The sequence below is a fragment of the Equus caballus genome, chromosome 19 (genome assembly GCF_041296265.1).
Source record: "Equus caballus isolate H_3958 breed thoroughbred chromosome 19, TB-T2T, whole genome shotgun sequence".
NCBI classification, from domain to species: domain Eukaryota; kingdom Metazoa; phylum Chordata; class Mammalia; order Perissodactyla; family Equidae; genus Equus; species Equus caballus.
In genome coordinates this window covers 58,435,733-58,460,676 of record NC_091702.1, presented here as the reverse complement: position 1 = coordinate 58,460,676, position 24,944 = coordinate 58,435,733, and the positions used below count along the sequence as shown (strand labels likewise).

At 36.6% G+C, this 24,944-nt stretch overlaps 1 protein-coding gene and 1 pseudogene across 30 annotated transcripts in view; both read left to right on the top strand.

Moving 5' to 3' along the window:
• Nucleotides 1-24,659, top strand: part of DZIP3 (DAZ interacting zinc finger protein 3) — a 104,706-nt gene extending 80,047 nt beyond the window's left edge. For 18 of the 30 annotated variants that reach the window (XM_070242392.1, XM_070242395.1, XM_070242385.1 and 15 more), the window contains 10 exons: nt 727-823; nt 2,268-2,371; nt 3,922-4,009; nt 5,704-5,805; nt 8,585-8,710; nt 10,821-10,960; nt 12,530-12,650; nt 13,147-13,290; nt 13,377-13,478; nt 14,890-16,862. In XM_070242392.1, the coding sequence (XP_070098493.1) occupies nt 727-823; nt 2,268-2,371; nt 3,922-4,009; nt 5,704-5,805; nt 8,585-8,710; nt 10,821-10,960; nt 12,530-12,650; nt 13,147-13,290; nt 13,377-13,478; nt 14,890-15,039 (1,174 nt within the window). In that variant the 3' untranslated portion in view covers nt 15,040-16,862. Of the gene's footprint in view, nt 1-726; nt 824-2,267; nt 2,372-3,921; nt 4,010-5,703; nt 5,806-8,584; nt 8,711-10,820; nt 10,961-12,529; nt 12,651-13,146; nt 13,291-13,376; nt 13,479-14,889; nt 16,863-24,465 lie in introns of those variants that run through there. The other 12 variants (XM_070242398.1, XM_070242400.1, XM_070242397.1 and 9 more) reach the window with 3 other exon arrangements.
• On the top strand, nt 17,432-20,191 carry LOC100071832 (proteasome subunit beta type-3 pseudogene; annotated as a pseudogene).
• Nucleotides 24,660-24,944: the final 285 nt, after the last annotated feature.

Sequence of the window (24,944 nt, the reverse complement as noted above, 5' to 3'; positions counted from 1 at the left end):
GGGGTAGGAAAAAGAGAAACTTTATCAGTAGCCACTTTCCATAATGTCCTTCATAAATAATGTCCTTATCATTGTCTCCTTCCCACCCTCCTTCTCAAGCTATGGGATTTGTTTTCATTCTAAGGTGTTGAATGTGAGATAACCAGTAAAAAAATTTTAACGCAATTAACCTAACTTTATTACAGGGATAATAAAAACCTTTGTGGTTGCTATTGCTGGGTTACAAAAAGGCTTATAGGAACTTTATTGTGTGTAAAATGTATTAATAATGATAATAGCTAACATTTATTTAATACTTAGTATGTGCCAAACACAACGTGCTTTAAGTATGTTATCTGAGTGAATTTTTACAACAGCTCTTTGAGGTAAGTAATACAATTTTCTCCATTTTTACATGTGAGGAAACTGAGATATAGAGAAGTAACTTGCCCAGACTTTCACATTTAGTAAATTATGTAGCTCAGATTCATCCTCAGACAACTTGATTTCCGAACCACATTTTAAATCATAATCTCTATATTAACAGCCTTAACGCTGCTACTGTCGATAGTAATGGGTAACAGTAAGGGTTAAGTAGTGTCTTCTCTTGCTTTTATATGCTGTGTACTTTTACAAGAAATCCTTTCCTATTCATTCAATAGCTTGTGTCTTTCTTCCTCTTGAATAAGGTGAAAAAGTCTGTCCTTTCTACAATGTTGCTGACTCTTTAATAATCATGTGTTTCAGGTCTCAGTGGGAGATGGAGAAGCATAATCTGGAAAGCACAATTAAAACATACCTAAACAAACTGAATGCAGAAACTAGCAGAGCTTTAACGGCTGAGGTAAAAAAAAAAAAAAAGAGAGAGATAGGGTCGGGAGGGAAGTTTTCCTTGTGTACTAGTATACGAAAGAATTGAAAAAAAACCCCCTGTTTTTTGAATAAACAGAAATAAGACATCTTAAGACTAACCAGAAAAAGCATGGCGCACACTCTTGTGCTTTTTCAATTCATTGGCATTTTGTATATGATAACTTTAGTGTTGATGATCTTAGGTTGTTTCCCCCAAATGACTCCAAGAAATTGGCCTGCTTCATTATGTACAGCAAATACAGACATCTTGGAAAAAGCTAAACTTCTAAGAATAACATTTCACTGCTGCCATAATATCCCCTTTCTTTGCTACTTCCTGAATAGATCTTCCAAAAACACATAACATACACCTCAATGTTAAAAACCAACTTACCGTCTAGATACCAGAAAGTCACCCAGTTTTATCTGTTAGCTTAGAACACCACAGCCAGCTTCTTTGAAATGAACAAAATGTTATTGTGTTTGTAATTTTTATTTATAGATAACCAAACTTGATATACAATAAGATTCAAATTTCTGGAGAGCTCGCGACAGTTAACATTACAAACCTTCCCACCTCTGTAATGGGTAAGCTCTGTTCTCTAGCAGAGTAAACGGGAATCAGGAGGTCAACAATCAAGCATGATATCTGAACCAAAAATCCCTGGAGAGTAAAGTGTTGGAGTGTTAGCTTTAACCAAAATGAAAGCTCAGAATAGCTTAAGAGCTCAAGTTTGTATATTTTGTTTTCACTACTTCTAGTCAGAAAGTTTCTTTCTACTTTTATTATTAATTTTATAAACACTTAATACTGTCCAAGAGTTTAATAAGCTATTTTCAGTGAATATTGAGTGATCAGAAGGAAGACACAGAGGCCTAATGACCATGCATCAGTAATGGTATGGAAGGTATTCCTGCCATGGGAGAGACTTTGGACTGGATGACCTCCTGTCCTGGATTCACAGTGCATGCAGGACTAGATGGTCCTGTATGGTCTGAGTATTTTCTTACCCCTTCATCAATTAACAAAAAACAAATAGCAGGACTTTTGAGTGTTGTTAAACTTTGCTGCATACTAGAGTTACCTGAGGGTTTTTTAAAATTCCATTACCCAGATTGCATCTGGTATCAATTAAGTTAGAATCTCTGAGACCAAGGCATCATTTTTTAGTTTCTGAGATGATTCCAGTGGATGTGCAGGTTTGAAAACTAATGTTCTAGAATGTTTACCAACCCAGTAACCATTGAATGCAAAAATTAGAATTGCAGAATTGGTCAAAAAACTTTTTATAGCATATCATGGATCGTCAAGAAGCTCAGGTACTGTTGAAGAGATTGAAGAATAGCTTAAAATTTACTTAAAATGATTGAGAAAATAATGTATTCATTTGTAAGAATACCTTCAACTTCTTTCCCTTTCTCTCAAAAATCTGTAGGTGTATTTCTTACAGTGTCGTAGAGATTTTGGTTTGCTTCATCTAGAGCAGACTGAGAAGGAGTGCCTCAGCCAGCTTGCCAGGGTGACTCACATGGCGGCAAGGTAACCTTGCCCTCCTCCTTAATGTGTCTCCATCTCAGAGATACTTGCAAATGGCTCCAAGGTTGAACATGATCTGTGATGTGTTTTATATACATTACATCAGAGTCCTTGGAGTGAATAAGTCTTTGTAGTCCTTGTTCTTTTAAACCTCAGAAGTCATTTAGTCACTTTGATGGTTTACTTTGTTGCTTCTGCTAGAGCCCTGAGAAGTCTCCTGAGTGCAGTAATGGCTGCTGACAGATTTTTCCCTTCCTCCACAGCGAAATAGATCAAGTCTCAGTCAGAGACACGAAGACCAGATATTTACAAAACAGGGTGGATTCTAAGTGGAAAACTTTTTTCTAATTGTTTTCTCTTTTAATGCTTGGTTTTAAATACCTTTGAAGTACATTGAGAGGAAAATCACTATTAACACCTAAAATCATATGTTAAAGGCAGTCCTGTGCTGTAAACGAGTGCTTTTCAAATATTGGACAGATTGCATGAGCTTCTGCTTAAATTTATCATTTTATGGGGTATATGTTCAAACTTAATTAATTAAATAAGAATCTATGGGACCAAGGCATCATTATTTTTTAGTGATTACCATTTTAATGATCATCATTATTCTTCAATTCTAAAGAATCAGAGTCTCTAATGTTTAGCAAGATTCCCAGGATATACTGATGTGCATTCAGGTTGAGGAAGCACTGTTGTAAGTGATCAGTCTATCTTTGCTTGCTAGAGGGAGAAAGGGCGCTCTGTGAATTAGAATATTATCCAGGTTTTTATGAGATGATCTCAATGATAACTTGTTCTGCTCTTTTAAAGATGTGCTCGGTGATACTGGGGTGGGAATGTTATAACAAATAGAGCCTTTTGAAAGGACACATAAAATCTCTCTTTTAGAGATGGCAGACCCTAAACACCTCAAAGTTGTTCCTACTTCAGTCATTTGATGGGTGTGTTTGGCAGAGCTGCTGTGTTTGTGCAATTTATGTATTGCATAGAGGCAGCAATCTAATTTATCCCTGCAGAAGAGATACTTCTTTCTGATTTGCCTTCCCCTAGGGAATATCTTTTTCTAATTTGCAAAAGAGCCTGATAAGCCAACTGTGGCCCTGGGAGGTCAGGGATAATGTGAAGATAGTCCAAAACGTGCTTCCAAGATGAGTCAACATCTTTGAGAAGGCTCTTGCATTGGATGGCTAGGGCAATTTCCCTGTTTGGCCTTCTCTGCCTCCCTACTTCAATGGAGGGATTCCTATGCAAATTTTTTATAATATGTCCTAAAAATATTGCCAAGATAGGAAAAAAACTCGGTGTTCTTGAAGCAGAGGTTATATTTGCTCTTGAGAAACGAAATCTTACATATTCCTAGCCTTTGTTATTCTTAATAACAAGCCTTTCCATACAACTTTGTGCCCATTTAAGGTAATTATTGGTGATGGAGGTAATTTTGTTGTTGTTTTATGTTAGTTATATATATGCTGGAGAACATAATGGAAATTTTTGGAAACCTAAGTGGTATATAAAAAGAACTGTCTCTTGTGTCTCCTTTTCTACACTAGCAACTTAGAATCACTTCAATTAAAGGCTGCAGTAGATAGTTGGAATGCGATTGTGACGGATGTTAGAAACAAGATTGCATTCCTCAGGGTAAGTCGTGAAGTTTGTTTAGAGTAAATTGACTGAATGTAGGTGGTATACACTTAAAGAAAACATCTAACATTAAAAACAATTACTAGACAAATTTAAGGAAGAACTTTTTTTTCATTTCAGTTATTAAAGGTTATGCCTTTTTGAGGTTTGAGATTGATTACTTCCATGAAATTGGTTGTAGATAGCATCCTGGACTCATTCATGTGCTTTTTTAGGTCCTCATTACAGTAAACGGTAAACTGAAAAATTGTGCCTCACACTAATTTTCCTAGAATTCCAAAGCTAACTCTGCTCCAATCATAAATAAATGTCTTAACTTGGTCTGAGTAATTAGGTGTTTAGAGAGTTAAAAGGAAAGTCATGGGTCAGCCCTGGTGGCCTAGTGGTTAAGTTTGGCATGCTCCACTTTGGCAGCCCGGGTTCAATTCCCAGGCACAGACTTACACCACTCGTCTGTCAGTGGCCATGCTGTGATAGTGGTTCACACACAAAATAGACGAAGACTGGCAACAGATGTTAGCTTAGGGCAAATATTCCTCAGCAAAAAAAATAAAAATAAGAAGATAAAAGGGAAGTCAAGTGGACCTATATTAGTTTTCAGTCTTAACTTTTTATATAATTATTCCATAATGCAAAATAAGTTCTTAATTATTGATTTCATAGAATTAGGACTGTGCTAAAGGTAATCTAAAAAGGTAACCCACTGAATATTTATTAATTTATCATTTGGCTTTAGGATCTTTTTGTATTTATATCTTAAAGTTAATATATGGTATTGATTGTTTTATGATTTCACAACACTGCCAGCAAGACAATGACATTCAGTTGTGAAGAGCTACCTCAAAGCACTAACTACTCGTTGAGCTTTTTCCTTGGTTCTTGTTTGCTTGTTTCTCTCTCGGACTCTTTCTTACTCAGTCTTTAGGGATGCTTAGTATTTCTATTGGGTTTATCAAAGTTCTGGCCTCAAAGGAGTTGCCCCTTGTTCTCTTCCTTATTTTCTTCCAAATGCATGTCCTCTGTGTGGAAGTTTCTAAATATTTTGTTTCTTCAGACTTTCTTTTCCAGCTCTTGTGGGTTGTTTACAAAATAATATAGTAAAGCCAAATGGGGACTGTGCGAAAAATTGTTGAAAGCATGTTGTTAAGCTTCAGGGATTGGAGTCTTTTGGCAGAATCGAAGACAATAAAACAAAGATAGATATGGAACTAGAGAAAGCTAGAGGTATAACTTTTGAGATGAACAAAATGTGGTAATTTAATAAGTATTCCCTAAAATTTCCCCTCCAGTTTTTAAAATGAACATTTGCAAGTAGTTAGCTCTTTGTTACACATACTTCCCCATATTTATCAGTCAATATATTACTTACAGCTTCTTGAATCTTTAGACTCTATTTGCTTTATATCAGTGGTTCCTATTTGGGGGCTGAAAATCATGGCAATGCTGAGGAATTATCACAAGGATCTATGAATTATGTGTCTCTATCTTATCAATCAACAAGCACTTCTAAAAATACAACTATTCACATTTGGGGATAGTAGTCTCTAGAATTGTTTTTATATTATTTCTTACATAATAGGTTAGTAATCACTATTCTATGTTGTATTATTCAAAACCACATCAAGCATTCCTATATGATATTTCTTTGAAGTTGATTTTGCTCTAAAATATTGTTTCTCTTCTTCTACTAGACACAGTACAATGAACAAATTAACAAAGTGAAGCAAGGGTTTGCCTTGAGTACCTTGCCTCCAATCCAGCTTCCTCCACCACCACCCAGTCCTGAGATACTGGTAAGAAATAAGACATTTTGAAAAATTGCCATCTTTGTCTTGTTAAAATGGTGAGGGCTATAAAACACTGAATATGCAGTTATGTTTAATGTATGTTCAAAATGGAATAGGCACACGTTGTGCATACTGTTTGTAATTATGTCCCTTCCTGCTATATCATCTGTATTATGGACAGTATTATTCTAGGTTTAGGACAGTATCATACCCAACTACCCTAATAAGGAATGGGTTATGTAGATGACAGAGAAATGCCAAAGATTCCATGTAGTCCCACAGGAAGTAACACATATTCTTGGTAGGATTTCTAGAAACCCTGTGTCTTCTTCCTATATTCAAACTACTGCCTATAGGTTGTAGTTTAACTCTCCCATGACTATAAGTATAAAATGGCTCCAGAAACTAGATATAGACGTGTTCTTTGGAGTTTCCTGGAGCCAGACCAGCATAAGCTGTCTGATAAAAGAAATACTCTATAACTGACAAATATAGTCACACCTTGACCTCTAGATCTTCATCCCTTCAGAGACTTTCTTAAGTCTGATGTGGCTTACCCGGGTTTAGTCAAGGGCAGAAACTCACTAGCAGTCAGGCTCTGTGGAATTCATAAGCATCTTTCTGCTACTGTTCGAGAGGTACATGTGTACCGTTTGTGCTTCCTAACCAGAGTCACTGCTCTGCTTGATCAAAGCTGACAGTTGGGAAGTGCAAGCATCAGTGACTGTTGAGCATTAGTAGAACAGTTTGAGAGCACAAATGCTAGAAATGTGACAATGATATTTGCTGTAAATTGAGATGGTATTATACAATGGAAATACACTTAGAGATCTGGGTTTAGGTCCTAACTCTGTGAAGAACTATGTTGGTTTTGGGAAAATCAGCTGTCCTGGACTTTAGTTTTCCCATCTATAAATGAGGAAATTGTACTAGATGATCTGGTCACTAAAGTCCGTCTATCTGAGATTCTGATATGCTAAGGAATGGTCACTAGGCTTTACATGTATAATAGTCTAACCTAAGAAGTCTGGAATGATGAGTACTCTTCCAAGTTTAACCTAGTAGTTTTATGTGTTTCATTATATCTTGATTTTTGTACCCTGGCTATCTAATCCTCAAAGAAGTGTTAGGTAATAGTTGTCCTCAAAGAGAGCAGGACTATTAACTCAGTACCCACCATTCATTCATTCTTTAAAAACTTTACATTATGAAAATTCTGAAACATACATAATAATAGAATAGTATAATAAACCTCTGCCAACTCAATCAACATTATCAGCATTTTATCAGTCTTGTTTCATGTCATCACCTTCTTTCTCCTTACTAGAATATTTTAAATAAACCCTTATATATAATCTCATCCGTTTATACTTTAGTATATATCCCTAAAGGATGAGGACTTTTATTATTGGATATAATCACAATACCCTTTTCCTACCCAAGAAAATTATAAGTAATTTCTAATGTCTAATATCCAGTTAAAATTTATATTTCCCCAGTTTTTCAAAAATGTCTTATTCTTACCTAACTCAACTGAATTTCCAATTTAGTTATAATTACACTTACTTTAAAAACCATTATTTTTTTTAAAAACCCAAACAAGGTTTATACTTTGAATTTGGCTGATTGTTCTTTAAATCCGTAACAGCTGCCTGATCCCCTCCACTTTACTGATGTCATTTATTTGTTAAAAAACTAGATCACTTATCCTATTCAGTTTCTCACATTATTGATTTAACTGATTGCATCCTTATAATGTCATTGTACATGTTCTACTATTTCTTGTAAACTGGTCATTAGATCTAGAGTGTTGGTTAGAATCAGGTTCAATATTTTTGTTCAGAGTACTTTATAGGTGACTATCTTTGTACACATCAGAAGGCGCACAATGTCTCTCCTGTAGTGATGTTAAATATTGTCAACTTGACCTGTCCATTATAAATTTCCCCATTAACCTTTCATGTGCTGTTTTAGAATCATTATTTAAGAGCTATGTTGATGTTCATTTTTTTTAATTCACCAAATAGTTGAACTCCTGCTTTATACCAGTGCTAGACCTGGTTACCTGGTAGATGCTCAATAAATCTGTCATTTTCTGTAGTCCAGCCAAAATTGGTAGATGGTATCCATCCCACTGGTAGAAGCTAAGAAGTGCTAGCTTTCCACAGCCCCTGGGAAGTGCAATGACACCCACAAACATGTCTACAAGTCACTGTAGGAGAGTTTATCCCCCAAGCCCACCCCATATCAGCTTTCTACTCTGCTTGGAGCTAAAAATAAAGTTGGAATTCCATCAGGTGGTGCCAGGTCTTTCTAATACATAATAGCAAAAGTAATATTTTCTATAGACAACTTTGGTTCTGTAGTGGCATTTCTGAGTATCAATATTGTTCATCAACGTGGACAGTACTCATTGAGGAGGCTCTGTTGCATAGTCCTATGTTATTGAAGTTGGAAGGGAATCTTAAAGATCTTAACCCAACCCTCTTATTTTATAGATTAGTAACTTGGTGTCCAAGGTTACCAGGCTAGGGGGAGAGAAAGTGGGACTAGAAACGAATTCTCTTCTCTCTCAGTGCTCTTTAGCATATTTCAGTGCCGTTTGCTTTTCCAAATATTCATGTATTTAACTAATGTTATGACCACATTGTTTCTAATGTGCTTTGTATCTAAATTTCAAATCACTGTTTTCCCCCAAACATCACTATGTGAGTTCAGATCATTGCCTATATAAATATATAAATTTGGGGGGTTTTGTTTTTATTTTTTACCTTTTCTATTTTAGATGCAGCAGTTCTTGGGAAGACCCCTTGTGAAAGAATCTTTCTTTAGACCCATACTCACTGTTCCTCAAATGCCTGCTGTTTGCCCTGGAGTCATCTCTGCACCTGGCCAGCCTAGAGCCCCTCTGGTATAGAGCCCTTCTTGGTGGAATAGACACTAACTAGTTCTTTATCACTACAGTGATCTTCTTGGATGAAAGTCTTCTCTTTGTTCATTAATTTGATAAATGATGATGATAGTGGTGATATTGGTGATAATGTTGATAACTGAATGACAATTGAATGAATAGTTCCATGTGAGGCACTGTGTTAAGGGCATTGCATATTTATTTCATTAACTAATATTAGCTTAGTTTTTGGATACAAAGATAAATACATTTTTGTGGTATAGAAGGCTCACAGTTACAGTTTTGCTTCTGTAACAGGCAACAATGCAGGGTAGATTGATATTTTAATAGGTAATTTATATCCAAACATGGTTGTTTGGCAAATTGAAAAGCAAAGAAGCCAAGTCACAACAAACTATGTCATAAAGCTAAAGAAAAATTTTATTTACACACGTACGCATGCACACACACACATATATATGTATGTGTAGTTGGACAATGTTTCAACTGAATCTATAAACAGTATAAATAGCATCACCTTGGACCATATTATACTGTAAAGTTATAAATCTTCTTAGCTACAGATAGCCTCGTGAGCCTTATACAAGCCTGAAGAAGCAATAGAGAAATTTAACATGACTACAATTATTAGTTGTAATCTTGGCTAAGGTAAACTTTTTTTATTAAAAGAAAAATCTTCTCCCAGAAGATTTATGTTAAATATAATTGATGTCTAATTATAGTCTATTAAATCTTGTTAAATATATCTAATCTGAACTTTGCCATAAGTACATTTTAGTCAATTGTTTCATTTGTTTTTGTACCTACATATTGCCTACAGTCTCTCTCTGAAATATATAGTCAAGTGGACTCTGCTTATGTTGGTAGAGGCTGCCTTTCTGCAAACAAATCTGTGGATAGGCCTGAACATGTTAACTAAATACCACAGCTTACTACCGTGATATCACAGTGTTACTCATCTGGTTTGCTCCCATACCATGTTAAAAGGAACTATGAGAAAAATTTCTTGAAAACATTAAAGTACCTCAACCTTCTAATAAGATTACTTTCTGATTCCTAGGAGAAAGCTTGATACTGAGGCAAACCCAGATTTCTGCGCAGTATTTTGCTCCTTCTCAGACTTACTAGGCTTTGTATGAGTTATTCCAGTGGCTATTAGTAGTTACTAATTTTTCATAAGTAATAACTATATCTTTGAAAGTAACCTGTAGAGCCTTAAATAAAAGTAAAAGATGCCATGTTTATAATTATCCTACTAATCATATTAGCACTCCAAAAATATTTACTTATTGATATTAATTAGAATCTTAATAGTTCCAAGAAGAAACTACCATAAAATATGGGGAAAACTTTGATGGTTTCACGTCCCAGAGGTGTCACTACAACTTCCATACCACCTTTGTTTATAACATTCATGAGACATTCTAGTAGTATCGTCATCTTTATTTAGTTGTTTGAAAATTCAACTTTATTATTTTTCTAATTATAAAAGTGGTATAAGTTAATTATAAAAAGCAAATAATACAGAAATATACAAAGTATATACAGAATATATAATAAAGAAATATACAAAGTAAAAAGTAAAATTGTCCTGCAATTGAACCCTAGGAAATAATTACTGTTTACAAGTTGTTTTATAACTCTATGCATACAAATTTTTAAACATTTTAACATGAGTCATACCATAGATACTATGCCACAGACTTTTTTTAATGAAACGTTTCGTGGACATCTCTTATGCTCATACAAATCTGTTTTTAAGGACTTAATTAGATATGCCATAATTTATTTACTCATTTCCCTATTAACAGACTTCAGATTGTTTTCAGTTTTTCACTGTTATAAAATATAGCAGTAAACACCCTATATGTATTTCTGTACATGTTTGCAATTACTGAGACTAGCATGTCCCATTTTAAAATGAGGGTAATTGTAAACAATTAGAAATATTGTGCTAGTTAAGGAGGAAAACTCTGAAAAGGGAACCTATATTTCAGTATTCCTCTTCTTTATTCTGCCCAGTTTTGGAGGTGTGGAAATGTCATGTTGGCATGGAATGTTACTTCCTAATAATTGAAGCTGACAAGTTATAATTCTGTGCTCCTTACAGATGACTGGCATAGCCTGGACTGTGCCGGCACCTGTGGGAGAGGCTGTGCCTCCCAGCGCAGGTCTGGGAAGTGATGCCCCTGTGATGAATTGGGAGAGGATCACAGACAGGCTGAAAACTGCCTTTCCACAACAGACCAGGTACCTTAGCTTTTATTTAGTGATGAGTACAGATAGAGAAACATAATACACACAAAAAGAGTATAGATATCTCCTTACCATGCCTTGGTAAGGAAAATGAAATTTACCAAGAAGGGATAGCATTCAATATAAGTGCTAAACCTCTTCACTACTGTTATAAGTCTTAAGTCATGAGAGAATAAATTTTTAAATTTAGGTTTGCTCATTTACTCAAAGTACAATTAGTTGTAAACCTATCCAATTTAAATGCCACCAGCTGCAATAATTATCTTAATAACCTATTTCCAAAGTCGATTTTAAGTTGATTGTTTGCTGTATAAGCCCAAACATCATCAAGTTTTACTTTCCTGTTTCCTTAATTTTATTGAGGGTCTTTATAGCTTCTTTGTTAGGGAAAACAGTAAATGCAAGAAATCATGATTTTACTGTGCTTTTCACAATTCTGACTTTAGCAGAAAGATATTTAACTCTACTCTTCCAGAAATGAAGTTTCTTTTATCTTTACTCTTATATCCAAGGAAATAATCCTAGTTTTCACCAGTATTTTCATTTGGAGACCAACAATTTTATTTAATGTACATACTGTTATGCTTCAGGATTAAATTATGGTTCTATAAGTATAATAGTGAATAGATAATGAAAATAGAAGTGTAATACAGTTGTTATATATGTATAAAATGAATAAATAGTAAAACACAGGTAGTTTTGTAAGGCTGATGACATAACACTTCATTTGGGAAAGAAAAATATTTCATCCTGCCTTATCCTACCAAAACTGTATATGCAGGCTTTAGGTCAGTGGACCATGGGAATTGAAGAGGAACATATTGATTAAAATATTCCTAGGTTTCTTGGGGCCAGCCCCGTGGCATACTGGTTAAATTTGTGCGCTCCACTTCGGCAGCCCAGGGTTCGCCAGTTTGGATCCTGGGTGAGGACCTAGCACTGCTTGTCAAGCCACACTTGACAAGGCAGCATCCCACATAAAATAGAGGAAGATTGGCACAGTTGTCAGCTCAGCAAGAATATTCCTCACAAAAAAACAAGAAAATATTCCTAGGTTTCTTTATCACATAATTAACGTGTCTTTTAGTCTTTGCTTTCCTGTTCTATTTAATCTTTGTTTTCTGTTTATGAGTTTTACAAAAGTAAAACTGTTGATTGACACTGATAGGGGAGAGAGACACTGATAGTAACGTACTTAAAAAGGAATATTTTAGTCCTGAGTAAGAGAGCATGAGAAATACGATATAAAGACCTCAGTAAACAAATAAGTAGATGATAAACTCAATTTTCATACAGTGAGCTTTCAAAAATAGTTGAAGTCTCTTTTTAGAGAGAAAGTAAATATTAAACCTATCACTTATGAACACATTAACTATCATTAATGAACACATTAGGAGTTTTCATTTTGGTTTAAGATAAACACAGATGGACTTGTGATCCCTTTTTTACATCAACAATCTAAAGGGTCACATCTGTATGCTACATGTCAATCATATGATGGGATTTTCAATCCCTCAAGGCAGTAGGGAAAATCACCACTGCTCTTTTCTTGATCTCTTCCAGAAAGGAGCTTACAGATTTCTTACGGAAATTAAAGGATGCTCATGGGAAGTCCCTATCTGGAATGACATTTGATGAAATTGTTTACAAGATTTCTCAATTTATTGACCCCAAGAGATCACAGGTAAAAAAAAAAGAAAAAGCAAAAATACCTATTATCTCTCTGCCCTTATCTCTAATAGTTAGCTGTCTTAATTATCTCCATAGCATTTTCAGAAAATCAATAACCTATAATCATATTAAATTGTCTATTAACAGTAAACAATTCAACTTCAACTTGACAAATGGCACAGGAGATCTTTTTGAAAGTACCACCTGATAATTCTAGAATAAAAGTGACCCTCTTGAAATTTATTATAGGTTACTTTGTAAAGGGAGACATTTTGCTAATTTTCTGCAAAGACTTATTTTAATTAAAAGAGCATATAGAGTTGTTTTTGTCTTTACTTGGCTCCAAGTATATAAGTAATATTGCCAACATATTGTTTCAAGATTTCTCATGAATCTGATTGACCTTTACCCTTTTTCTAATTCTCATTATACCTCATTCTGTGCTATTCTATTAATTCTTCCTGTTTTAGAGCAATTCTAAAAAATAAATATAATGTTTTGACTTTCAGAATCAAGGAAAATCAGTGCCAAATGGTAACTGTGTTTCACCCAGCCATACTCCACCGCAGTCTAATGCTGCCCAGCCCCCAAAACCAGCCTGGAGGCCCCTCAATTCACAAGGTCCTGCCACGTGGGAAGGAGCCAATAATTTGGTAAGACTTAGGCTGTTGATTCTAAATACACTTAAATTTGGGAGAAAGAAATGAGCTGAATCTAACCTCATATATATTTTCCCTAGGATGGTGAGGAAGAGGAGGAGGAGCCTTGTGTGATCTGTCATGAGAATCTCTCTCCAGAAAACCTCTCAGTTTTGCCTTGTGCTCACAAATTCCACTCTCAGGTAACCCATTAAACTTCTCTTATTAATAATTTACTATTAATCACCTGAGCGAGATTCATACTACCTCACTTGAAATCATGTATGCACATCATCGTGCACTGCTGTGTCATGAATTCTGCTGAATATAACTCTTTGCTTTTGGGTACCACACAGAAATGTTTATACCTGTTTCCCCATACCTAGCCACAGATTACACTATGCTTTCTCAGATCTCCATACACCTTACAGGAAAAGGGGACAATGATGAGATTTAAATGGTACAGAATAGGCAGTTCCCTTGAATAGAATTAGGAGGAATGTTGATTGACATGGCAGTTCAGTGGCAGTTTAGCAACAGTGCCACTTCACCTTGATGTGCTATAAATAACATATAATGTCCTTTGTCCTCACTTAATGATGGCCCCCTACCGTTATGAGGCATAAAACTTACCTTAACAGTCTGTCCAGGCTCCTGTATTTGCTTTTGAAGATGCTCAGACTTGAGTTTTGATGTTAGAAAAATGTGAGGCTGGCGTATCTTTTGTTGATTCTTGGTATTTATATAGATTAACTCCTGGTGTTGCTGCTATGCAAGTGCTATTGGTATACAATTTATGATCCAAGTCTTCTGTTGCAAAGATGTAATTTGACACAGGAAAAGATAATCTTGCACAAGAAAGGCTTCTTAGGGAAGTGAACAATAGTCAACTCATTCAAGCCATATCTGTAAATCATTTCAAAGATATGTGATACCTGGTACAGAGTTATATTTTGCGTCTGCTCTGATATGAAGAGATATACATAGAATGGCTAATCCCAAAAGATCTCCAGGAAAGATGCTTAGCCACCTTACTTTCCCATTTGAAGTCTGAAAGTCCTATCCACTTAGAAAATAAATTCTTCACAAAACTTATTTTATTCCTTCAATTGCTCATTGAATAGAAAGCAGGTAATTCATTCAGGTTACTTTTTAGGGTTAGAGTTAGTAGGCTTCATATTCTTAATCCTCTTAATTCTCTGCCTATTCTTAACCCTCTGTCATCTGACCTGGCCCTCCATTATTCATACAGGTAAAAATGATTTGTTTTTGGAGAGTCAGTATTCAAGCAATGACTTAACAGATAGTTCATAGACAGAGTAGTATCAATGTCACCAAAGAAATAGCAATCGTAAAAGTATATCTATCATCTAGGGCTTTTAATTTCAGAACACTATAAGCACTTGATATACAAGGTAATGGTGACTTTTCTATGTTTAGTTATGACTTTTTTGGAATATGATTGAGAATGATATGTAATAAAAGCAACCAGAGGAAAAAATAGAGCGGGTCTCCTCAACCTCCTTGTTAGGAAAACTGCTAGTCATCCTGAAAATTGGGATTAGGGGAAGGATCCAAAGAGAATAAACTGGCTGAAAGGTGTTCTGTTACCAGCCATATTGCTCAGCAAACCACAGCGAAGGTGCCGGGATTACACAGTCGGCTTGGCCATCCCGCAGAGGAGGCCTTGCGAGCCCCCAGAAGACGTTCTGGTCTGCAGCTCTGATATCAGAGGAGCAGCTGCCTCTGCGAGGGTCAGTCTGAGAGACTGACGGGAATCTTGTTGCTCCTAGTGCATTAGGCCTTGGCTGATGCAGCAGGGGACCTGCCCAACCTGCAGACTCCACGTTTTGCTACCGGAAGAATTTCCTGGTCACCCCAACCGGCACTTGCCCAAGATCTGACACATGGGGGGGACTATGCAAAGGAAGCTCAGTTTTCAGACTCTAGAATTTAGTTTTATCTTTTATTATGAGCTGATAGTGTGAGTGGTGTGAAGCAGTATGCTCTTCAGTATTGTGCAAAAGAAGCTAGCTAATCTCATCAAAGCTGCAGCCAAAGAGGACAGGACAAATCTTCAGGACTATGGACTGAACTGAAAGGGCTTCAAGAAGATGGAATTTTAAAAGTTACATTATATTTGCCCTTGTCTTAGTAGGTATTTTCTTCCAATGTAAACATAATAACTGTTAGCCTATGTCTTAGGATGTCTTTTCTTGTCTTTTTTCCTTCTTATTCCATTCATTCCTTACTTTCCCCCAAATACACTACATTTTAATTTCCTGAAATAAATTTAAGAGGAAGAGTAGAACCAGAAACAAGAGAAGTAGGAAAATTCCACAGTGTTTAGTGCTCCTTTTAACTTTTAAAATTGCTTACCAAAATTATAATTGAATTACTTAAATTTTATCTTTATCGTCCTCATTCTTTTCTGTCCTCTGAAATATGTACCCATGAAGAAATTATAAGCTACCTGAGGGTGGGGACCATGCTGTGCTGTCTTGGAGCTGGCTTATAATGGCTTGTGAGAGATGACTGTTAAAGTTTTGGGAATTTTGTGAGCCAGTTACTCAAATTGTTGGTAGCTTGAAATTGGCCATAGTGGGAGTATTTACACCATAGAAATTAGTAAATGCTGTAAGGGCTTCTCTTCCCCTTACGAACTGGTTGTTTAACATTTACTGGCACAGCACTGGGACCGTGTCTGATCCTTCTTGGTGTTCCTATTGTATTGCACAGTAGGTGCAGCATAAATATTTCCAGAATCAGAAATCAGGAAGTAGTAAGAAAAGGAGTTAATGTGCAAATTAAGTCACTTGCTCACTTGAATAATTGAGATCGTGTATTCATTTGTAAACATGCCTTTGGACCTTAATCATTTACACTTTCGAGGGATTTTTTTCTCTGTCTTAAAACTTTCTAATTTCACTTTCTCATGCTGGGGAGTGTGGGGGACTGTGTGTAGTTGTGTGTTATGACAAAGTTAATACCCACTGGGCTACATTGCATATCTAAAGCTTGTCACTGAGAGCTTTTATTCTTAGAGGTCAAAAACCTATTTTGAAAATAGTATTGTGTAAATGCTGTAAGTGTTGTACATGTCTCTAGTTATAAGATTAAAAGCATTCAGTTATTTTGTAAGCTAGATGTTACTTGGTTCATATTCTTTTCGATAAATTAATGAAATTGAGACTGTGAATAAGTGTTTCCTGACTCAGCAACTATTTTATCTGTATATTTCAGTGTAAATGTATCTTGAAGTTACTTTAAATCTCTATTTAAAACCACTATTTCTGTAATTCTATGCTAAATGTTTTCTTCTGTAATGAGAATATACTGGAAAATGTGAAGGAAAATAGTCACAAATGAAGGCAGTCATGTAGACATGTAAAATGCCAAGAATGCCTCATAATTGTAAAATTCAGAACTTACAGAGCCTTTAATCATCATCTTGTCTAACACCTCAAGGTCGTGGTCAAGTCCGTATAGCAAATTGCCTTGTAAAACAAATGTTTCTTAGTTTGTGTTTACAGCTGCAATTTCACTTTCATGTGGGAATGAATAAATGTTTCTTAATTGAACCCCTATTTTATCTGTGTATATTTGTTTAAATGTATCCTGAAACTACTTTAAATCTCTTCAAACATCTATTTGTTTAATTGTGCTTACATTTTTTTTGGTTACGAGAAAGTCTAGGAAAATATCCAAGAAGAAGGCAGTCATCCAGACTTGTAAAATGCTAAGGATGTCTGGGCATCCTAGAATGTCAGAGCTTCTGCGTCCTTAATGATCCTCTAGTCTGTCCCCTCATTTTTATAAGTACATCTTGCCTAAGATCATGTGGCTAAAAAGTGGCTGAGCCAGTCCTAATACTTGAGGGTCCTGACGTTCAGTCACATGCTTCCTCCAGAAACTCATGCTGCAAAACCGTATTGGTAGTGGCCTGCCATTCTTGGTTCCAAGGATGGGGCCAGAGGACTTAACAGGGTAGTGATATATAGTGAGAATATAGTATGACCACGCTCTTGAAAGCCTTGTCCAATTCTGCAGATGCTGAAGGTAATGACATTGTTTTTTTCTTTTTGACATTTAATTTAACAATAAAGACAATTGTAGGGGTCTTTCTACCATAAACAATGATCACTGTCATGCCTCTGGTTGCTGAGGGATCCAGAACACCACTTGCCCAGAAATCCAGTGAGGGAAGTGGCAATATTTACATCAAAAACAATCTCTAAACATCTAATAATACCACTGCAGCTGCTGTCAGAGGATGTCTTGTAGTGTTTTCTTTTATATTTATTGTCCATGTCTATAACATATTCCAGCTTTTGTGGGACCTTCAAATGTGTTTGTTACCTCATCTGACCCACTAACAACTCTGAAGTGGATATTATCCTCCTTATTACAGATGATGAAACTGAGGCTCAAGTAAGAGGAAAATAATTTGAGGTCATAGCTACAAAATGGCATTCTGAGATTTGAATGCAGATCTTCTGTCCCTTAGCTGGGGTTCTTTTCCAGTACTTCACAGCTGCATCCGCATTTTAGATTGACTGTGCACACAAGAAAAGTAGTTTTTTCTTCCTTTTAAATAATATTCTTCAAAATAAGAAAATGAAACAGATGGTAAAAGCTACTGATTGTTTTGGACTAGGAACATGGTATTGAATGTATAAAAATACATTCTAGTGGTAGGACATGGTGAGAAAAGTTTGACTGACTTTTCCCTCATATGTCTTGGTTTACACTTTGGATGGTTCCAATTAATGCCTATTGTCTTGACATAATTATTAATAGCCTGTTTCACTCTCAACAGTGTCTCAGTCTGGATGATGAATTATCTCTTATGGTTAATTCAGGGAAAGTAGGCTTATTTTCTCATCAGATCCAAATTTAGAAAAAATCCTCTGTACTTATAAAATGCTCCTGGAGGGGCTGGGCCCATGGCCGAGTGGTTGGGTTCCCGCGCTCCCCTGCAGGCGGCACAGTGTTTCGTTGGTTTGAGTCCTGGGCGCGGACATGGCACTGCTCGTGGAACCACGCTGGGGCAGCGTCCCATATGCCACAACTGGAAGGACCCACAACGAAGAGTATACAACTATGTACCGGGGAGCTTTGGGGAGAAAAAGGAAAAAAATAAAATCTTAAAAAAAAAAAAGGAAATCCTGCTATAAAATGCTCCTGGAGTACCTGATCACATAACCTCTGAGGTAAGAATTCTAGGGCTTCAGTAGCTGGGGACTACCTGGTTAACAGCCAGAAAAGGTAACAAATGAATACTAATTTATCATAAAGATAGACAGTTTTTGATTTTTTTTAGTAGGCAGTTTTCAGAAGTCATGGGCTCTTGTTATTAAGTATGGCTCCTGGGCCACATCACATTTATACAACGTATTTATAAAAATGTTTATTCTAAGAGGCCATGTGGGAGTCTGCATTTGGAATAAGCACCCTCGATGTTCTCAAGCATGCTAAAGTTTGAAAAACATTGGTGTAGTAGAAAGTGGCTTTCTCAGGCAGATCAAGGTTTGGATTTTTGAATTCCATCTCTGACATGTTGTGTGATCATGAAAAAAATTACTTAACTTTTCTCAACCAAATCCCCTTTTGTAAAATGAGGAAAAGACTACTTGCCTGACAGAGTTATTGTTAAATGAACATTTGTCTTCATTCCCAAAGGAGCAAACCTTCCATTAGTCATTTGACCTGTTTGAATTTACTCAGTGATGATAAAATTCTTAAAGGTTTCTTATTCCTCAACCACCTTTATTAAATGAAGGCGGAGAGAATATAACCAATAGTCTTACTTCAAGGCCTAGATGTTGACCACAGACTTGCAGAAGATCTTTCCCATGGGCGAATGGCTGGACATCAGCCTGACTGGGCTCGCCACCAACTTCCAGACCACTGCTCAGCACCTCAAGTTCCAGCTGAACCTGTGTGAGCTGAATGAAGGTTCGCAGATCAAGCCTTACACCCTCATGAGCGTGATGGCCAACCTCTTGTACAAGAAACAGTTTGGCCCCTGCTACACCGAGCCAGTCATTGCTTGGCTGGACCTGAAGACCTTTACGCCCTTCCTTTGCTCTCTAGACCTCATCAGCTGCCCTGTGGTGACTGACGACTTTGTGGTCAGCAGCACCTGTGCTGAACAAATGTGCGGGATGTGTGAGTCTCTGGGAGCCCATCATGCACACCTGTTGGAGACCGTCTCACAAGCCATGCTGAATGCTGTGGATGGGGATGCAGCCAGGTGTAAGAGTCATTTCCACCTTGCTGAGGAGGACAAAACCACCACCAGGATACTGAAGGCCCAAATGGATTAATCCTCTGTTCCCAGAGCCCACGTTGTTTTTGTTTTTGTTTTTTAAATAAGTAGTTTTTCTTTCACAAAAAACTACTACTATCTTAAACCATACAGAAAAATTAACTAAAATGTATTAAAGACTTGAATGTCAGACTTGAGACCATAAAACTCCTAGAAGAAAACAGGCAGTAAGCTCCTTGACATCAGTCTTGGCAATGAATTTTTGGATCTGACACCAAAAGCAAAGGCAACAAAAGTAAAAATAAACAAATGAGACTACATCAAACTAAAAAGCTTCTGCACAGCAAAGGCCACCATCAAAAAAATTAAATAGCAACCTACTGAATGAAGGAAATATTTGCAAATCATATATCTGATAAGGGGCTAATATCAAAAATATATAAAGAACTCATACAGTGCAATAGCAACAAAAGCCAAACGATCCAATTAAAAAGTGGGCAGGGGATCTGAATAGACATTTTTCCAAAGAGGACATCCAGGTGGCCAACAGGTACGTGAAAAGATGCTCAGCATCACTAATCATCAGGGAAATGCTAATCAAAACCACAATGAGATATCACCTCACACCTGTCAAATGGCTATCATCAAAAAGACAAGAAATAGGGGGCCGGCCCAATGGCTGATTGCTTAAGTTTGCATGCTCAGCCTGGAGTTTCGCCGGTTTGGATCCTGGGCGTGGGCATGGCACCGCTCATCAGGCCATGCTGAGGTGGCGTCCCACATAGCACAACCAGAGGCACTCACAACTAGAATATACAACTATATCTGGGGGGCTTTGGGGAGAAGAAGAAAAAGAAAAGAAGAAGATTGGCAACAGTTGTTAGCTCAGGTGCCAATCTTAAAAAAAAAAAAAAAGCAAGAAATAAATGTTGGCATGGATGTGGAGAAAAGGGAACCCTCATGTACTGTTGGTGGGAATGTAAATTGGTGTAGCCAGTATGGAAAACAATATGGAAGTTCCTCAAAAAATTAAAAATAGAGCTACTGTATGATCTGGTAATTCCACTCCTGGATATTTCTTCAGAGAAAATGAAAACACTTAATTCAAAAAGATATATGCACTTTCATGTTCATTGTAGCATTATTTACAATAGCCAAGACATGGAAACACTCTTAAGTGTCCACTGACAGATGAATGGATAAAAGAAATGTGGTATATGTGTATTTATACAATGGAATATTATTCACTCAAGTGACATCTTGCCATTTGTGACAAGATGGATGGAACCTGAGGACATTATGTTAAGCAAAGTAAGTCAGGCAGAGAAAGACAAATACTGTATGATCTCACTTATATGTGGAATCTGAAAAAAAAAAAAAAAAAGCTCACAGATACAAAGAAGAGATTATTGGTGTTTGCCAGAGGCAGAGGGTTTGGGGTAGTCAAAATGGGTGAAAGGGGTCAAAAGATACAAATTTCCAGTCATAAAATAAATGTCATGGGGATATAATGTATAGTGTGAAACTATGGTTAATAATACTGTATTGCATATTTGAAAGTTGCTAAGAGTAGATCCTTTTTTTTAAAGATTGGCACCTGAGCTAACATCTGTTACCAATCATTTTCTTCTTCTTCTTCTTCCCAAAGTCCTCCAGTTACATAGTTATATATTCTAGTTGTAGGTCCTTCTGGCTGTGCTATGTGGGACGCCGCCTCAGCATGGCCCAATGAGTGGTGCCATGTCCATGCCCAGGATCTGAACCGGCAAAACCCTGGGCCATCGAAGCAGAGCATGCGAACTTAACTACTTGGCCACAGGACCAACCCCTGAGAATAAATCTTAAAAGTTCTCATCACAAGAAAAAAAAGTTGTAGCTGTGTATGGTGATGGATGTTAACTAGACTTACTGTGGTGATCATTTCACAATATAGACAAATATCAAATTTTTGTGTTGTACCCCTGAAACTAATATAGTATGTTCTACCTCAATAAAAAAAAATTCTCTACAAAAGAAAAGGAGAGAATACAACCATTAGTCCTACTTCCGGTTTCATATAGCCTCAGAATGTTAAGCAGTAAATTTATTGCATAAAATACCACACCCCGCTAACATTTGATTGACCCATTTGAACAACATGAACTTTAATAATCCCTAATACTGCCTAGCAAGGTTGAATAATTACAGTGATCTAGGAGAATGAAAGTTTTGAAGGTATGTAGGAAAGATGTCATTTCCATTGGGGGGACAGGAATACTGAGGAATGATTTGCCCAGGGTCACACAACTAATAGGTAGTAGGGCCATGATTCTAATCTAGATTTCTGACATCAAATTCAGTGTTCTCTCTCCATAACACCATATGGTATTTAACAAACAAAACAAAACCTGACTACTTGAAAATCACCAGGTTCTTTCTTTGGGTAAATACATAAGTAAAACAAGTTTAGAATAGTCTTATCAGAGGGTATTCTAACTTAGAATAAAGCCAAAATTATAGTATTTTTACTTCATGGTTGATGGTATTTAATCAATACTTTTAAAAGGCAAAGTACAGATGTTTTACCTTTTCAATTTCTAACATCATATTGGTGTGCATTTAGAACTTGTCTCCAGGGTTGTATCATTTTCTTAAACCATGAAACTTGACAACTGCCTTTTGGATTCCAATATCACAACAACATACTTCTGCAGTGTGAATAATTTCTCTCTCTGTCAGTGTACTATCTCAACTCAAAGAAAGTAGCTATGGTGTAGGAAACTAGTATCATGGGCCTTGACTTCTCCCTTGAACACTATTGTTTGACAAAAGGAAAGGCTAATTACAACCTGCAGTTATGAAGTTTGCGTTATTTTAGTCCAAGAAAGACTTAGTTTTAATTCTAAGGGGCTATGACAAAATCCATTCCTCAGTAACTAAAGGTAAAGCATTTTAATTGTAATTTCAATTGAGTGGATTGTTTAATAAATTATGAACACATTTACAACAATATCAGATCATTACAAAATAAACCTAAACAGAAGTTCAAAACCAACATATATTAGGTTTTTTTTTTTTAAATAGGCAGCACGTCTGACTACACTCTGCCCAACTCTATCTTTAGTCAAGAGTCGATATGCTCCTTGAAGACCTGACAACAGCACAGATCATTACATCAGATCATGATCATCATGAGTGGTTATTGAATTCTTGTTACATGAGAGTACTATTTTTTGTTTGGCGTATATCAAAAGCACAGGACAAGGTCCCTGGCCTGAAGGAGCTGAGTCTAAAGTGGAGAACAGGCATCTCAATGTCTCAAAGATAACTAGTAGTATAAGCAACATACATTCAATGCCAAATGAATCATACAGACAGTGCTATTGTAAGAGTTTGGTCATTGCAAGCTGGGGGAATGAGCTCTCATTGAAAATGGAGGACTGGAACTCACTTGTGCTGATGTTCAATCATTTGAGGATCCTACCTTAGGTACTTTCCACCTGGAACATTCTTCCCTTAGACTGCATGTTTCACTCTCTCTGTCTTCTTTCAGTTCTCTGCTCGAATTTGACCTCAGAGTAACTTTCCTTGACTACCACAATGAAACTAGACCTCTTCCCCTGATACCAGTTTCCCCCTGTTATCTGAAATTCAGTTATATACTTGTTTTTTTTCCTCACAATATAAGATTCATGAGAGCAGAAATCTTTTCTGTCTTGTTCACCATGTCTATCCATTGCCTAGAACATTATCTGCTACAAAGCAGGTATTCAGTAAATATTTGTTGAGTAATTGGGCCTTCTGAGCCAAGTGGAACTTACATAAGAGGGCAGAGTAGCCATTCTAGGCAAGGACAATGGCTTGAAAAATGTGTTTCTTGGAGAGTTCTTTTCAAGCATGGTCTACAGGTGGCTTTCTGGAAATTTCAGTAATACCTGGGATACTGATATCACTGACGGACAGTGCAAATGATGGGGCTTGCCACTATTATAATAACCCCTCGTCAGCTTGCGACCAGTGAACCTTCTCCTCCATCTGCCAGTTTTCCCTGAGCACACACAAAAACCTTGTCAAAGAGGGCTTGGTTGGGTTCCAAGAAGTAAAATTTTACAACCCATAAGACAAATAAGTGTTGATAAGACTTTCAGAACAGTTGGCTTATTTTTCAGGATTTCCATGAACAAAAGAGAAAGACTAAAAATGGTGACAAAGGATGAAAATGAAATCAAAGTATAATTTGTTAAGATTGATGAAAACTTGTTTTCAAAACTATATTTTGACGGTTTACTCAGATTTCTCCCCAACTACTGCTTGACAAGTAGATATCTGCCAATCTTCTCTTCCCCCTCAGGCTTGACTGAATAGACCAGATCCCATGAAATTGCCAAAAAGTCATTAAAGGAATTATAAGCCTGATGCTCTTCATTCATCTCAGCATCAATGCTGCTCAGTCTATACCATGAGATCCTCCCTGGCTTAGGCTGTTTGGGTTAGTGTGAGGCTGCATTTCTTGCTTTGAGATAGGAAGCTGACAAAATCTTCTCACTTAGTGTTCTGAATGGTTAAAGCTCATTGAAGGCATACTTTATGATGGTAAGGGGCAGCCACCACAGGGTGAGGCTACACACTAACATATTACAGCTTTGACAAAATTCTATTAAAAACTATTTGAAAAACATTTATTTTAATAGTATATATTTTTTTCATTAAGGAAGTAATGCATGCTGATTACAGCAAATTTCAAACTACAGAAATATAGGAGAAAAAATAATATATCACCCATGGTTCCATTCCCTATTTTCTATTCTAACTTTTGTGTATGTATAATCTTGTGTGTGTGTGTGTGTCTGTGTGTGTCTGTGTGTGTGTGTGAGGAAGACTGACCCTGAGCTAACATCTGTTGCCAATCTTCCTCTATTTTATGTGGGATGCTGCCACAGCATGGTTTGACGAGCAGTGCTGGGTCTGCGCCCAGGATCCAGTGAACCTGAGGCCACTAAAGAAGAGCACATGAACTTAACCAACATGCCACTGGGCTGGCCCCCTATGTAATCTTGTTTTTAAATAAATTTATATTTAACACAAAATGTCAGCGTGTAAACCTCATAACAGTAATAAAATTTTTTAAAGGTCATTCTCAAATCCTTGCTCTAATAAATACTATTACTGAACTTTAACTCTGTCTAGTCCTGATCTACATGCAAATTTCTAATGAGGCCCATTTTTAGCATCAGTACAGTTTTTTAATGTTTTTGTCAGTTGTCATAGAAAAGTCCTTCTGTTAATGCATAAACACAGGGATGAAACCAATACATGCAGAAGTATAATTGTCGTTCTCTGGTAGAGTGGTCCTTACAACTCCAATCCTATCAGTACCAATTCTTTGATTTGGGAACAATGTTTTTTCATTTTTTTCTTA